At 58.0% G+C, this 15,767-nt stretch overlaps 1 protein-coding gene across 2 annotated transcripts; it reads right to left on the bottom strand.

Moving 5' to 3' along the window:
• Positions 1-1,141: 1,141 nt before the first annotated feature.
• Wdr18 (WD repeat domain 18) lies at positions 1,142-8,964 on the bottom strand. 2 transcript variants are annotated; one of them, XM_013066000.3, is made up of 10 exons: positions 8,714-8,963; positions 7,597-7,707; positions 5,471-5,604; positions 5,249-5,390; positions 4,825-4,968; positions 4,651-4,724; positions 4,450-4,574; positions 4,203-4,369; positions 3,359-3,427; positions 1,142-3,272 (listed from the first exon to the last, which is right to left on the bottom strand). In XM_013066000.3, exons 1-10 carry the CDS (start codon positions 8,954-8,956, stop codon positions 3,150-3,152), a joined length of 1,332 nt encoding a protein of 443 aa, XP_012921454.2. In that variant the 5' UTR covers positions 8,957-8,963; the 3' UTR covers positions 1,142-3,149. The 2 variants fall into 2 exon arrangements, with proteins under 2 accessions (XP_012921454.2, XP_004866044.2); XM_004865987.4 differs by having other exon boundaries at positions 2,907-3,272; positions 4,651-4,715; positions 8,714-8,964.
• Positions 8,965-15,767: the final 6,803 nt, after the last annotated feature.

The raw sequence follows: 15,767 nt of genomic DNA, 5'->3' as shown, positions 1-15,767 counted from the left end.
CCATTCCACAAGGGGGAATGCTGGGCCGTAAAAACTGTCCCCACACCCACCCCTGCTCTCCAACATCTTGGACCTCCCCAGCTTACCAGTCTGGGAAATGCTGCCCATTGCTCAGACAGGGACACTGAGACTCAAGCTGACATTTGTCTCCGTCTCTCAGGGAGCAGTCTCTACCCAGACCAACCCATGAGTGCGTGTTAGCATTGTGTGGACTCTGGAGAAACTGAGACAGACATATCTGTGGTTTGTTTTTTGTTTTAGTACCAGGGATCAAACTCCGGACCTTGTGCTTGTGAGGCAGGTGCTTGGAACCACTGAGCTAAACCCCCGGCCTGAGGCGGGCATATCTGACTGTAACCTATAGGGTAGATTTGCCCTCCAACCCCGGGGGCAGACAACTTGGACCACAGAACATCTCTTCACCCATCAAAACCCAGTGCCAAATGCCCACTTCTGGGAAACATTGCTTGTTTCTTAGTCAGCGACACGCTCACTCATCTCCAGTACTTTATTTGCACACACTAAGCACTCTATAATTGCTGACTGCCTGAGGGTGGGCTCATAGGCCCCAAGCTTCCTGTGTTCCCCCGGCCTCCTCATGTCTGTCCACTCACCAGGACCCATGGGTGGTCCTGGCATGCAGTGGGTGCTCAGTGGAAAAGGCCAGCGGCATGGGGGGATGAGGGACCTGTTACCAGGAAGCTGGGAATTTTCCTGTCATCCACCCTGGGATTGGGGAATGGGGGTGGCAGGCAGGGACACCCAGCCCTGGTGAATGAATCTGCCCTTGTAATGTCTCCACATGCAACCCCTTCTCCTCTTGGAGCCAAAATAAGAAAACATTTCATTAACTGCGTGATGGCACTGGATGCCAGCAACAAGATGGACTGGGTCTAGGGATGACTTCCCTGAGGGGTGGTAACGGGTTCAGGGGACAGAAAGGCCACCTCATCCAGCCATAGGGTCCTCAGTGCCCACTAGGCCCTGTCACCAGTCCTCAGAAATAGGGACAGGTTTGGGGTCGGGTCACTGAACAAATGTTTGCATGTGCAGATTCTGGGGAGGCCCAATCCCAGCCCTTCATGCTCTGGGCCTGTTTTCAGACCCAGCTGCTGTGAGGCCTGAACAAGTGAACATGAGGTAAGGCTGTGAAGTTTTTATTACAGTAACTTACACAGAAGACTTTGCCTTTATTTGTGATGCCCCCATTTAAACCCAGGGCCCAGCCTTTTTAAAAAAATTAAGAATTGTAAGACAAGTTCTCGCTAAATGGCTAAACTGCCCAGGCAGGCTCTAAATTGTGATCCTCCTGCCTCAGCCTCCCAGAGTGTTGGGATGACAAGTGTGAGCCACTGCGCCCAGTTTTTTAGTTTGGGGAGTTGCAGGACCCCTTTCCACACTGGCCACCCCATTTCATGTTCTCCCCGGCACTAACTAAGGATTTGGCTTCTCCACAGCCTCACCAATGCCTGTGACTTTCCACCTTTCAGAAAATAGCCACCAAGGTGCATGAGGACTGGCATCCTGGGGACAGTGGCGGTCCCAGAAACTGCCTTCATCTGGTGGGCCTCCCTGGGGGCTCAGGGATGGACTCACTGTCCCCTGGTTCTCATCCACCTCTAACTGCACACAGGATAAACCCAAGGTCTCCCTGTGCAGTTCATAGGGTGACCCTTCCACCTCACTCCGGCTTTGAAGAACTGTCCTTTCTTGTTGGACCGAGCCTGGATTCCAAAGGGCCTCAGGCTGGCTTGTGCTGCGGGAACTCTCCTGCTGACCTCAGCGCAGTGACCAGCAGGGCAGGGTGGGTGTGGGCCTGGGAAGCCGTCTGCATGTCAATGCCAACTGTCCCGGAGTGCTCCCGGGGTCTGGTGTCCTGCTGGGCTGGCTGTCCTACTGCAACCAGCAGGGGGTGGGGCGGGGAGGGAGCTTCAGGCCCAGGCTGATGGCTGGTGCCTTTAGCTGTGGGGACCTCTGGGGGCAGGGAGGGACGTGGACCCCTGTGAACTGCTGCTGCCTCCCCACAAAGGAGGTTCCAGGCAGCAGGGCCAGTGCCCAGGCAGCTGCGCAAACCCACCTGACAGCCCCTGTGTTCTACAGCTTTAGGATGAGGACTAGGCTCAGCCCACAGGTGGGGAAACTGAGGCAGTACTCTGGGAGGGGCCTAAGGCCCCCACCAGGACCCCACTGTGCACTGGGCTCTAGGGATCATGGGGACCGCAGGGTACACACAGCCTGGAGAGGGGAAGAGGTGGTGATGGAGGTGCCATTGCCCAAAAGCGCAAACTCAGGGCTGGCTCTGCTTGTGGTGCAGAGATGACAGCACTGCTAAATCACATGGCGCTCCTGGGCCATTAACCAGGGCTGGCGGCTGGAGAGGTGCTCTGGAAGGTTCCAACGGTGTCTGGGCTGTGCTCCAGCTCTGGCTGGCAGTGTCCCCAGAACATCGGGGACCGAGCCTCCCTTAGGCCCGTGGTGCCAAGAGGTGTATCCTCGCCAGGTGGCTGGAGGGCACGTCTGTCCTTCACAGGGACCTGGCCTGGGGGACGCTCCTAGCAGCCGCAGCCCTGACCCAGGCTGTCACTCCTGCCCCACGGTACCCTCTGGGTGACCCCACCACGCCCCCACGTATCAGTGAGGGGACCTGGCCCTGGGGAGCCTCTGCTGCAGGGTGCCAGCCACACCCCAGGGTGGCCAGAGGACCCCACGCTAACTCCCACGGTGCCCCCTCACCACACTGCCAGCTCCCTCTGCGGCCTGGGCCCTCGGAAAATCATCGGGACACCCAAGCCCCTCTGGCCAGTGGGGAGGCCAGACCCACACTCTTGACACCTGCCCTGTTAGGGCGACTTTGGATGGGGTCCCCCCAACCTGCAGGGGTCCCCAACACCGGGAGGCAAGGGGAGGCCTTTCCAGACCATCTTTTGTTAAAAACCGAATAGCACCAAGTGGACAGACGAACACATACCACTGGGCCAGAAGAGGCCAGACATAAGGGGTAAAGTCTACAAACACAAAACTGGGGCGCCCTGACCGCCAGCCCACAGTCTGGAGAGGCTGGCCGGGGCTCCCTGGGGCGGGCGGCGGGGGCTCCTCCCAGGGCGCATTCTGCCCCTTGGCGGGCGTCCGGCCTGGGGCGGCTGCACCCCTCACTTGGCTGGCCTGGTGATGATGTGCGTGGAGAAGTCGAAGAGGTCCCGGTTGATCTTGCGCAGGTTGCGCACCTCGTCCTCCAGCTCGCTCACACGCACCCGCAGCTGGTCCTGGCTGCTCTGGGGTGGGTGGGGACCAGAGGGTGAGGGCCACGTGGCTCTACCCCGGCAGCAGCTGGGACTCCAGGGGTGCCCCAATGGCCTACCTTCTCAAGGGTGCTGCTCATCACGGCCTGCAGGTGCTCCAGCCGCCCCAGGTAGCTGGGCTCCGAGCCCTGGGAAACAAGGACAGGGGCCTTGGGCCTGTGTCATTCCAGGGAGAGGCCCTGGCCAGGCCACCTACAGCTGGGGAGACTGGGTCAGGAGGGGGTTGGCCAGAGGACCCCACCCAGCAGGAAGAGAGACCAACACACTGTGGAAATGGGCCTGCCGGGCCCAGGAGGTCGGGACAGGGGCCAGGTGAGGCGTCTGTCGGCAGGGCACATCTGGGATGGTGTCCTGGGTGGAGGGCTCTGCCGCCTGTCATTGTGGTCCCAGCACAGTGATGGTGCGCAGCCTGGTATGGCCAGGCCCCAAGGGCAGCCAGGGAAGGGTGCCGAGACCCAGGGCAAGAGCCCTCGGGGGACACTGGGCAGAACCAGCCGGAACTGTGCTGCCCGCCTGGGGAGGCAGGGGCCAGGCGGATGCTCTCACATGGCTCGTGTTTGCAGCAGGAGGCCCGGGCTGCTGTCTTGACCTAAGCACAAGCAGCCCTCCGCTTCTGGCGGGCCCCACTTGTGGTCAGAGGCCCCACAGTCCCCATCTTCTGGGAAGACAGTGAGTGGCGTCACAACCACCTGCTGGGAGGACAGAGATAACGGCCTGTCCCGCACGTGGGGCCTGTCAGCCAGAACCCTTTGGATAAACAGGAGAAAGAGCTATGTGGGGAGAAATCCTGAGTGTCCCAGAATTCCAGCCGGGGAGACAGATGGTGACAGAAACAGTGGTGGTGGGGCAAGGACGGGCGCTGGCCAAGGTCACAGGTGCTAGGTGGTGGGGCAGGGCGGGTACCTGCTGGTGGAGGCCCAGGCGCAGGGTGAGGGCCCCGCAGCGCGGCTCGTCCCCATGCTCGGCCCCCAGCAGGTGCTTGTTGAAGTGGGGCAGCGGCAGGCTGGGCCTGAAGTCGGAGCTCAGCATGCTGATGGGCGCCAGCATGATGGCTGCGTTGGTCACTGGGCCTGTGGGACACGGCTGTCAGCCCACCCCAAGGACCCACTGTGCCCCGCGCACGGGAAGGACCCCGGGTGGCTGGACGCACCTTTAAGGGTCACCGTCCGGATGCACTGCTTGCTCTGCACGTCCCACAGGCGCACAGTCTCGTCATGGGAGCCGGAGAGCAGCACGCTGCCGTCCGTGGACACCGACAGGCAGGTCACCTGGTTCCTGGGACAGGTGGACACTGGCGTCAGGTCCTGGTCGGGTGAGAGGGGGATGGCGCGGCCCCTTCCCTGGTGCCTACCTGTGGCCTCTGAAGACCTTGCCAGGGTCCTGCTCGGGCTGGAAGCTCCGCTCCCTCTGTACAGGCTGTGGAGGCTGAGACAGGCATGAGTGCCAGAGGTGGCGGTGATGCAGACGCAGCCCCAGCCCGGAGACGGGGAGCCATCACCCCGTCACGGCCACCCCAGCCACTCACCCGGGTGCAGAGGTCCACCTGGAAGACGGAGCCGTCGCTGCCCCCACAGAACATGTGGTGCTCGGCCAGGTCCATGGTCACGGCCATGATGCCCACATCAAACAGGACAGAGAGCAGCAGCTCGCCCGAGGAGATCTCCCACAGCTGGGGGTGGCAGAGGTAAGGGGTCAGAGGTCGGCAGCCCACCCTGCAGATGCCAGCCCTGGGTCCCCGCCCTGGGAGCTGGATGGCCAGGGGGGGAACCCAGGGCAGGTCGAGTCCCCATGGGCCTGGCCACACTGGCCATGGCTGGCTGAGTGGGAATTTCCAGGAGACAGAGGCCCGGGCTGCCTCCCGTCTGAGCATCCTTGGGCTGGGAGCCTGGGGATTACAGGCGTCTGAGCCCTGCCGACCTCAGCTGGTCAGGGTGGGGGTGGGACTGTACCTTCACTGTCTGGTCCAGTGAGGCCGTGGCCACCCGGGCCAGAGGACCCCCGAAGCCGCAGTGCACGTCAGTGACAGGGAGCGTGTGATGGGACCACACGTGCCGGGGGGCCGGGATCCTGGAGGGGTCCACCTGCAGCACGCTGCGGAGGGTGGGGGTGTGGTCACCACCCTCCTGCTCCCTGGGCCTGCCCCCCCGGGGGGAACCTGGGATGGGCACCACCTCCAGAGGCTCCAGGCCAGCACCAGGCAGTCCTTGCTCCCTGAGACGAAGTGGCTGCTATCGCCTGTGAATTTCAGGCAGGAGACGTCCTGGTAGTGGCGGCTCAGGATGACCAGGAGGTTCCCAGTGGAGACCTGGGAGAGGTGGGGGTGCCAGGTCAGTGCGGGAAGCAAGGAGCGGTTCCCGGGATCCCCAGCTGCCATGATGCCAGGGTATGGCGTTGTGGGAACCTCCTTGTGCCAGGTTGGGGACAACAGTGTCAGGTGAGGGTGGGCAGTTTCTGTGGGCCTGGACTCAGCTATGCTGCTGGCAAGGTGTTCCCACCTTGACCCCAAGTGTGTGATGGGCCCAGGAAGGAGGATAGGTTTTCTGCCACCCTGACTGCCCACCCTGGACTAGCAGTGACCTCAGGGACAGCAGCACTGTCCATGTGGCCTCTTCAGGATTTTGTCACAGTGGGAAGCGACGCTGGAGTAGGCTGTGACAGCTGCAGGCAGGCTGGTGATGAGCTGCCTAGGCAGGCACACAGCCTAGAGGAACAGGAGGCTGCTGGTGGCCGAGATGAACCTCTCGCACCATACCTGAGAAGGGCCAGGGCTGGGGGAGACGCTGCTGCAGGGTGAATCGTGTCCCCACCAAAGCACATTCAAAGCCCTGAGCCCCAGGCCTGGGAATGTGACCTTACTAAAAATAGGTGGGGCTGGGGTGTAGCTCTGGGGAGCACTCGCCTAGCACTTGGGGCCCTGGGTCAGGGCACGTCCTGAATCCAGCGACTGTGTCCTCTCTAGGACACGGAGATGTGGACACAGAAGGGAATAAAGCTGTGGATGATGAAGGACTGGTCAAAAGCCAGGGGACACCCTGAGCCCTGAGAGCTGGCAGAGGCCGGAAGCACGGGGTGATCACATCACCGCCAATGTCAAGTTTGGAAGCTGGGACAGACGGGGCCACATCACACCTCTCAAGAGGCCTTTGTCCCCAGAGCCTGAAGGACAGATCTGAGAAGCTCTGAGTGCCACAGGCCGGCCACTGGACCCACCGTCTGTCCAAGGTCAGGCCCCTCCTGCCAGACCCCTGCCCTGGCTCTTTACTGGAGCAGAGAAAGGGACCGAGCCGCAGGCGCCCCCTTCTGGTCACAGCGCAGAAGTCCTTGGAGAGTTGCTCCTCTGAGGAGCAGGGCCAGGCAACACATACCTGCTGCCACTGGACAGGAGGTCCCCGAGTGCCAGGCCACCGAATTTCTGCCCCCACACAGCCCAGCCCATGGCAGGCTGTCGGTGAGCCTGTGAGGATTCCCACTCTAATGTGAGCCCCATCACCTCCTTTTCCCTCCTGCGCTTGAATGGTTTCACACTGGCTTCAGGATGAGGTCATGGCCCCTCGCCCCCATCTTTGTGGCCTTTGCCGGCTCAAAGAGCTCTCACACCCCGGCCTTCAGCTTCCTGGACACCTTGGTGTAGTCAAAGACTGGATCGGGAAAGGCAAAAATGGGGATGCCTTTGGCCCCAGACCCCACACTGTCTGGACTGCTCCAGATGGGGGTGAGGGCAGGTCTCTCAAATATAGCAGTGTTAGTAACAGGTCCAGGGCCAAACTCTACCAAGGCCCAACAGTAAGTAAAGCTTTACTGACACTGCCGTGAAGCCCAGCACCACCTGCAAGGCTGGAGCATGTCACAGCCTGGCCACAGTCTGACAGTTGGCCCCAGGCCCCTTGCAAAAAGGGCCAAGAGCACGTGGCAGGGCTGCGTGGTGTGTACAGGTAGCACTAGCACCAGGTTTCCCAGCAGTGAGAAAGAGGGGAGATGAAAAATGTCATGCTGCCCCTTCCTTAGAGCGTTAAAGTCAAAACCGCCGGGTCTCAGGAAGGAGTGCCTTGTCCACTCTGGGTCCTGCAGAGTGTGTGTCTGTGGCTGGCTGGTGGCAGAATTAGGGCTTTGTAAAAACTGAGGCCTCTTTGGCACTTGCAAGAGTCTGGAGGGAACCAGAGGATGCAGGCAGCAGGATGCAGGATAGGTGAGACCCTGCACTCGCAGCTCCCAGCCCCTCCCAGCCTGGGATCTGGTCCTCATGGTTGCTCCCTGTGCCCCCTAGGTGAGGTGCACACCCTGGCTCCGCTCCTCTTACCTCCCACAGGTATATGTTTTCTCCAATTCCCGCCAGGACGTACAGGCCATTGGGTGCCGTGGTCACACAGGTGACAGGCCCAGGGCACATGATCTTTTGCTGGAGCTGGTCCTAGGCACACAGAACAGACTGGGAAGCAGGGGGGAGAGGAGATGCCTGCGGAGCTGAGAGAGGAGCTAGGCACAGCTGGCCTGAGCAACTGCACCATACAGCTAGGCAGGGTTCACACCTGCATGAGCTTTCTTGTTTTATTTTGTTTCCAGTAGTAGGGAATCGAACAATTCGAGCCTTCAGGCCCTCACCCGCTTTACATTTTTTAAGACATGATCTTGCTAAGTGGCTAAATTGCCCAGGCTGGGCTGGAACTTATCCCTACCAGATGGTTGCAATTATAGGAGTGTGCCACCACAGCCGGCTCACACCTGCATGAGGTTTTGCAGGCCAGTGCTTCCTCTGGACAAAGGGGTAGGCAAGGAGGGCCAGGGAGGGGACTGGGCAGAGCTCAATGGCCAGTAGAACTGCACCTTAATACCCCTTCCCCTAATGTGCTCCTAGGGCTCGTTACCTCCTCTCTAACACCGGAAAACATCACAAGTTTTGTGTGAACTTCACCAGGCAGTGGTTACACACAGCGGTTGCCTGGAGAGAGAGGAGCAGGCAGACCAGGCACTAAGAAGTTCTAGGCAATACGTAACGGGGCTGCCAATAAAAACAAAGATATCAGGGGGAACTATGGCGATCAGTGAATGCATGAGGTCCCGGGACTACCCATTCAAGGGGCTCCCTCAGACCTCAGATCTTCTTCATCCTCCAAAACCACAAACCCCAAAGGACCTAATTTCTCCCCTTAAATTAAATTTTGCGCTCAGGAATCTGTGCATGCGCACTTGCTCCAGGGTGCACCCGGCGCTAAGCTGCACCAGGTGCCGGAGACGCACTCCCCCAGCCCCACGTGTGCCCAGGATGCCCTAAAGTGCCCACCACCCTGCGCACGCGCAGATTCCCTACAACGACTCGTCCCTCCAGGTCGTCCCGGTCGGGATCGGATCCCAATTTCCCTTCCCCCCGCTTTCTTTCGCGGGCTCCCTCACCGAACCCCCAGGCCCGCGCGCCGCACCTTCCGCTGCAGCTCCCAGACACTGATGTAGTTCTTGCCCAGCTGCGCCACCAGCAAGTACTCGCCATTGAGCAGCGCGAGGCCGCGGGGCCCAGCTTGGCCGCCGCGGTAGGTGAGCAAGTTGGCACCCGAATGCAGTTCCCACACGACGCAGGTCCACAGCTGTGCCGTCGAGTCCGTACACACGGCCACCTCCATGGGCGCCGCCATCTTACCGCCCCGGCCACCGCCCCGGAAGTGCATCGTCGCCAGCGAACCCCGGTGAAGGCATAACGCGCACTAGAGCGGCGCCTGTGCTGCCTCAGGGGCGGGGTTGGCGGACCCGCGCGTGCGCAGAGGCTTCGGGAGAGGGCTCTGCCCCAGGGAATGGGTTTCTCTGTCCAGCAGAGAATGGAGGGTCGCGTGTTAGGGGTAGAGGTCTTGGACGGTGCCCTGTTTCGCGGACTAGGGTCTCCTGCCATCTGTTAGTATCTCCAGGGCCCTGAGGTCTGACTTGGCCATTCCCTCCGTCGCGCTTTTGGCCAAGTGACCAAACCTCTCTGGTGGATTGTTTGTTTCTTTTTAAAATATGTACAATTAAAGTACTGAGCTCACAGGCTCAAAGGAGACCTGGCAAAAGAGCAGACTCCACACCAGAAATTATTTAGGGGTAGGAGGTGCGGCTCAGTGGTAAGCGCTTGCGCCGCCCCGTGACAGAAAAGGAAACAAAACCCCCAGTGTATCTACTTGACTCACAGTGCCTGGTGATTACCTATTGATGGCTGCCTGCCTGTCCTTTGACCTCGCTTTTTGGAGCCACAAAATTCAGATGTCTATTTGGGCCACTCGGTCTCGGCCCAGCAAGTCCCAGCTGCCAGTAACAGGAACCATTTCTAAAAACAAATTTTTCTGGTTTTTCCTTGGTGCTGGGGATGAAACCTAGGGACGTGCACATGCTAGATAAGTACTGCTACTGAGCCACACCTCCAGCACCAAAACAATGTTTTTTCAAAAAATGTAAATGTACACCCGACACAGTGGCGCCCACCTGTCATCCCAGCTACTCAGGCTGAGGCAGGAGGGTCGTAAGTTGGAGCCCAGCCTGAACAATTTAGGGAGACCTTGTCTCAAAATTGGAAAAAAAAAAAGAGGCCCGGGCGTGGTGGCACAGGCCTGTAATCTCAGCATTTGGGAGGGTGAGGTAGGAGGATCATCACGATTTTGAGGCCAGCCTGAACTACATAGTGAGACCTTGACTCAAAACAAACATACGGGCCGGGCCGGGGCCGGGAATTTAGCTCAGTGGTTCTGCCGTCTACCTTGCAAGTGCAAGGTCCCGAGTTCGATCCCCGATAAAACAAACAAAAGACCCAAAAAGCCAAACACAATTTTAAAAGGGTGGGGAGATGCAGCTCAGTAGTAGAGCCCTTGACTGCCTGGGTTCCAGGACCGGAAACAAAATCAAATTAATCCCCAAAAGGCAGAGTTCGTGGTCTGGCTTTGGAAAGGAATTCATCTGAAAGTGGGACCTGTCTCCACGGTGTTGGGCTGGGTGCCCCCGTCCCAAGCCCGCCGGGAGCTCAGTGGGGCCTGCAACCGAACGGAGATGCAGGCGGGGCTGATTGGGATGCTGGGAACCCCGGCCTGGGAGGAGATGTGGAGAGAGGGCAAGTGTCCGGGCGCGGGAACCGCACCAGCAAGCAGCAAGCGGTGGCCGCTAGGTGGCAGGCGCGAGCCGCGGACGGAGCGAGGGGCGGGAGCACAAGGAGCCCAGGGGAGGAGGGGAGGAGCCTCTGGGAGCGGGGCGGAGCCCCGAGCAAAGGCCCTGAGGCAGTTCCATAGCAGGGAGCTGACTGGGCAGAGCCTGCCCTAGGAGGGAGAGAGTCCACCCACCCCAGGACCTGCTCAGGACCCCAGTACCCTCGATTTTTAATTTTTGCTGGTGCTGACGATGGAACCCAAGACCTCGGCAAGCGCTCAACCCTGAGCTGCATGCCCAGACCGTCGTATGTTATTTATAGATTTTATTTTTTTAATTAATTAATTTTTTTGCGGTACCAGAGATGGAACTCAGGACCTTGCACTTGAGAGGCAGGCGCGGTGCCACTGAGCTAAATCCCCAGCCCCTCGAATGTTATTTATAAAGTGAATAAGAAAGAGAAATCGGGCAGGCAGGGATGTTGTTCAGTGGTTGAGCATTTGGTGGTGGCTTCAAGCCCCAGGGCCCCCACCACATAACCTTAACCCTTACATTTTTTTGAACATTGGAACTTTTTTTTTTTGGTACCGGGAATCGAACTCGGGACCTTGCACTTGCGAGGAAGGCGGTGGCGCCACTGAGCTAAATCCTCGGCCCTTTTTTTTTTTTAAAGATAGTGGACTCTATGTAGCCCAGGCTGGCCTCAAACTTGGCGGCGATCCTCTTGCCTCTGGGGTGACAAGCGTGCGCCACCACTTGAGGCTGTTTGCCACCTTAGTGCCTTGGAACAGGTCATTGCGCAGCTATGGTTCTCAGCTTCCCCAGTTATATGCGGGGTGCGTGCGATGGCTCCCAGAGGCGGGCTAGTTTGTTCCGCCCGGACCTTTCTGAATTTCAGGGGTCCGGGGGTGTGAGGAGGTGACCAGCTGTGCCCTGGGACCCTGCAGCCAGAGTGGGGATAAACTGGATGCCCAGGCCCCGGCCAGCGGTGCACATGTGCCCTTTCTCCTCCCCTCCCTGGCCCGGGTGGGCCTCCTTGTGAGGTCAGAGGTCGCCCCGCCCCCTCCTGGAATGGGGACAGACCAGTTGTGCAAGAGCCTCAGACAAAAGCCACCCTTGGGGGCATCCAGGACCACCCAGTGCTGGGACTCAGTGGCACTTCGTTGGGGGGCAGGGAGCAGCTGGTCCCTGATCTGAGGCTGGGAGGGCACGGGCGTGGGGGGCACGCCAGGGAAACCAAGGCAGGGAAACCTTCCTGTTCCCCAAGTGAGCCAGGACCATGCACGGACCCCGCCATTCCTTGGGCTCCTGTGGGGCTGGTGGGTGACCCCAGTGGAGCCCCTACGGGCAGCAGCTGGGCTTTGGGAAGCCAGGAAGGAGGGCGCAGGCCCCCTCTGTGTGTCCCCAGGGCCTGTGTGGCCTCAGGGTCCCTGGGGTCCCTCTCTGAGGCACTTGAGCAGCTGAGGAATGAAGGGAAAGGACTGGACCATCCAGTTGTGTTTGTTTGTTTCTGCTGTTTTGTTTTGTTTTCCAGTCCTGGGGATTGAACCCAGGCCCTTCACACTGAGCTACATCTCCAGCCCTTTTCATTTTTGATTTTGAGACAGGGTCTCGCTAAGTTGCTAAGTTGCCCTGGCTGGGCTGTAACTTTGACCCTCCTGCCTCAGCCTCCCAGAGTGCTGGGATGACAGGCATGTGGCCTACCACATCCGGCTTTTTGTCCCCTAGGGGTCCAGAGGCTGCAGCTGGACCTCAAAGGGCCAGGAATGGAAAATGTCACCTTCCCCTCTTTTTTTCTCAGGTCACAGGTGAGTCGCAGCGACAGGGGCTGTTTTCCTCTCCTTCCTGTGCAGCTTCTGGGAGGGACCAGCCCAGGCCGGCCACAGCCGGAGCTAGTGGGAACCAGGTGACTGCAGTCTAGGCTGTCCACCAGGCCACTGTGACCTTGGTCCAGTCCAGTCCCCTGAATACGGAAGTCACAGGTCGGCCCCAGAGAAAACTCTCCCAGCCTGGTGCCCATGCTGTGGCTTTTTGGGGTTGGAGGTCGAGACCTCACCAGCATTTGCAACCTGGGAGCAGAGCTGGCCCATGTCCCATCTGGCTTCCCTGGGGCCATATCGTGTTAAAAGCCACACCTGCAGAGGCCAGTCCCTGGGCACTGTGGGAGGCAGGTGACAGGCAGCCATGGAGGGAGGCCCCTCAGGAGCCTGGTTGTGACAGCAGCTCCATCTGGGTGTCTCCCAAGGTGAGGGGGAGTCACATGCCTCTTTGCCCAGAGGACAATGACATCGGGCTATGAACAGCAGGTGGGAACTGCGTGTCTCCGTCACACACAAGGGAGTCTTTTTTTTTTAATTGGAGCAAGGTGAGAGGCCAATTTAGCATGTGCAAAGGCCCAGGGACATAGCCACACCACAGTGCTGGGGCTCCAGACAGAAACCTTGGAGGTGACAGGACACTTCTTAGGAGGCCAGGCACTGCCCACCTGGGTTGTTAGTAGGGACACCGGGGCTGGAGTGTTCTCTGTGGGGTGTCTTGGACACTGCCGGGTGCTGAGCAGCTTCCTGGCTTCCACACACCCTATGCCAGGAGCTCCCCTAGTTGTGACAGCCACACATGGCCCCAAATATGGCTCAGTGTCCCTGGGGGTGCCTGGTCTACCCTCCCCACGCTATGCTGGGTGAGGTGGAGATGCCTAGGTTAATAATCAGCACAGGAAATCAGCTGTGGTGGCATAACCCTGTAATCCCAGCACCTGGGAGGCTGGGGCAGGAGGATTGCTAAGAGTTCCAGGCCAGTCTGGGCCACACAGTGAGCTCAAGGCCAGCCTGGACTACACAGTGAGATCCTGTCTCAAAACAAACATGAACACACACACACACACACACACACAAACACAGAGAGAGAGAGAGAGAGAGAGAGAGAGAGAGAGGGAGGGAGAAACCCAGCGGAGACATTTTCTGTTAAAGTCAGAAGTGTTTTGTTTTAATCTCATGAGCTTTTCTGGGTTACAGTTGTCTTAAATATTTCTGAAGTTTAAATACAATTTGCATAATAATGTTATTATAAAATGTAAACTTTCAGTGTTCTTTTAAATTTCAAAATCACACCTTTTTTCCTCTTTTTTTTGGTATTTTTATCATTTTATTATTTTTTTTCTTTTTATTACCTGAATGATCTGCAAAAACTGAACATTGTTGTAAATCACCCTGCAGGTGACCAGGGTGTGATGGCGGGGCCCAGCTAAGAGGTAGACAGCAGTTTTACCTTTTTTTTCTGTTTTTTGGAGGTTTTTGAAAGTTTTTTTTTTTTTTTTCCTTTTACCTGAGTCTGGCGTGATCATCACACCATGTAAGAAGCCCCAGAGAAACTGAAATCAATTTCACATATCAAGAATAAAAAGCTTGAGTTTGTGTTTGCGAAGGGGGAGTTAAAAAAAAAAAAAAGCCAAAAGTTAATGGAAAAATAAAAACAAGAACAAAATGGATAAAAATGTTAAAAAGAAAAAATGCAACTGTACAAATGCACAACTTTTAAAAACACTAACCCAGCTGTCCCAGGGTCCCGCCCCACCCGCCTGCCTGTCCTTACAGCCAGAGCCCTGCAGCCAGCCTAAGGGTCCCAAAGATTCCAGAAGCAGCCTGTCCAAGGGTCCCCACAAAGCCCCTCCTTACCCTGAGTTTGGGGGTCCCCGCCTGCCACACGCCAAGCCCCACGTGCACAGCGCTCTTGGCCAGGCCCCAGTGGCTGCGATGGCCACCCCCCTTCCTTGCGCCTCTTTGCATAAGGGGCTTCTGTGCTCCCCCAGATGTCCCTCCCACCCCCACCAGCAGGCGATGTCTGGGACACATATGAGGCAGCTGAGGCAGAGACAGGACACCCAGGGGCCACAGGTTCTGCCTGGCAGGACAGGGGTCCCAGGGATCCCCACATCCCACAATCTTGGGGCCACCCCAGGACACCCCGAGTTAGGATCCGGTCTGCTCACTGAGGCTGGGCGCTCACACATGCCACACATACACCACCCGGGGGCACCCCGAGACCTGAGCAGGAGGGACAGGGAAGTGACCAGGGCAAGGATTTTTGGCATCAAAAGTCAGACCTGAGGTAGAAAGAAATGTGCAGTGGACATTTCCCCGAGGTGGCCCCGAGGGGCCTCGGCCAGGAGGGGACAAGAGTGGCTGGCCAGATAGTTCTTGGAGAGGGGGCAAGATTGAGTCTTGGGATAGGAAGACCCCCCCACCCAGGAATGATTGTGCTAAGACACCAGCCCCCCAAAAATGGGGCAGGCAGAACCTTCCAGAAGGAAAAGCCAAGAGAGCCCCCCCACCACCACCCCTCCTGGATGGGCAGAAAGGGGCACAGCAGTGACTCTGAGACAAAGAAAGACTAGGTCCCCTTCCCAGAGAAGGAAGGAGAGCCCGGCCAGGGGCCTGGGGGAGCCCCAGCACTCCCCCCACTCCCAGCCTCGTTAGCACCGACTCTGGGGCCCAATTAGAGCCCAGGCTCACCTAGGCGCAGCTGCCACAGTCCCCACCTGAGGCCGGACGCAGCCCCAGGGACAGGGGCAGAGAGGCCCAGAAAGCCCTGAAGACCCTGCCCGGGCTACAGAGGCTGGGTTTCTGCTCCAGCCAGGCTTCGTCTCATGGATACCCCCCAATTTTCTGACCCGGGTGGGGGGATCCGTGGTCCTTTCTGGGCCTCTGTTTAGTGACTGTCACTGCAGAACCAAGACATGTCATAGCCCCTGTGCGGAAGGCATGGAGAGAAGGGCAAGAGGAGGGGAGAGAGGAGAGGGGTTCGGGTTGCTCTGGCCCCTAAATCCTCACCCTGAGTTAGGCCTGGCTGCCCCCAGTTCCCCCTTTATTGATCGTCCCCCAAATCATCCCTGAGACAGGAGCCTGGGGCCAGGACTCATTCTACCCCCTGGTTAAGGATTCCCTGATCCGAGTGCCCAGCCTGGAAAAGAGGAATCTGTTGCTGAGTTCCAGCGTCCTGGGCTCGCGGGCCACCCATCGGGCCACCAGAAACACCCAAAGGAGCCCAAACCAGTCACAGAAAAATTTTAAAAAGGTTATTACCGGGGTTGGGTTTTTTGTTTCACTTTGCTTTTTCTAGTCCCTGAATGAGCACAAATATATAGATATATAGATATATAGATATCCTTTTCCTAAAGCTCCACCCCCCAAGAATAAAATAGAGTATTTACAGAACAAAACCCCCAAAACCTCTTAAAAGCCCTATAGGAGTTTGAGTGTCACTATTTCTTAGGAAAAAAAAAAAAAAGGAAAAACACATTTCCCAAAGCAACAAGGAAAAAAAAAAAAGGAAATAAAATCAGTGATCTTGGCTCAGGGGTTTCATTCAACACAAGGA

This window comes from Heterocephalus glaber, unplaced genomic scaffold (genome assembly GCF_053883595.1).
Source record: "Heterocephalus glaber isolate CG9 unplaced genomic scaffold, H.glaber_assembly_v1.0 deba00001760, whole genome shotgun sequence".
In the NCBI taxonomy this organism is placed as follows: domain Eukaryota; kingdom Metazoa; phylum Chordata; class Mammalia; order Rodentia; family Bathyergidae; genus Heterocephalus; species Heterocephalus glaber.
Note: the sequence above shows the minus strand (reverse complement) of the source record. Positions and strands in the feature narration are given on the sequence as shown.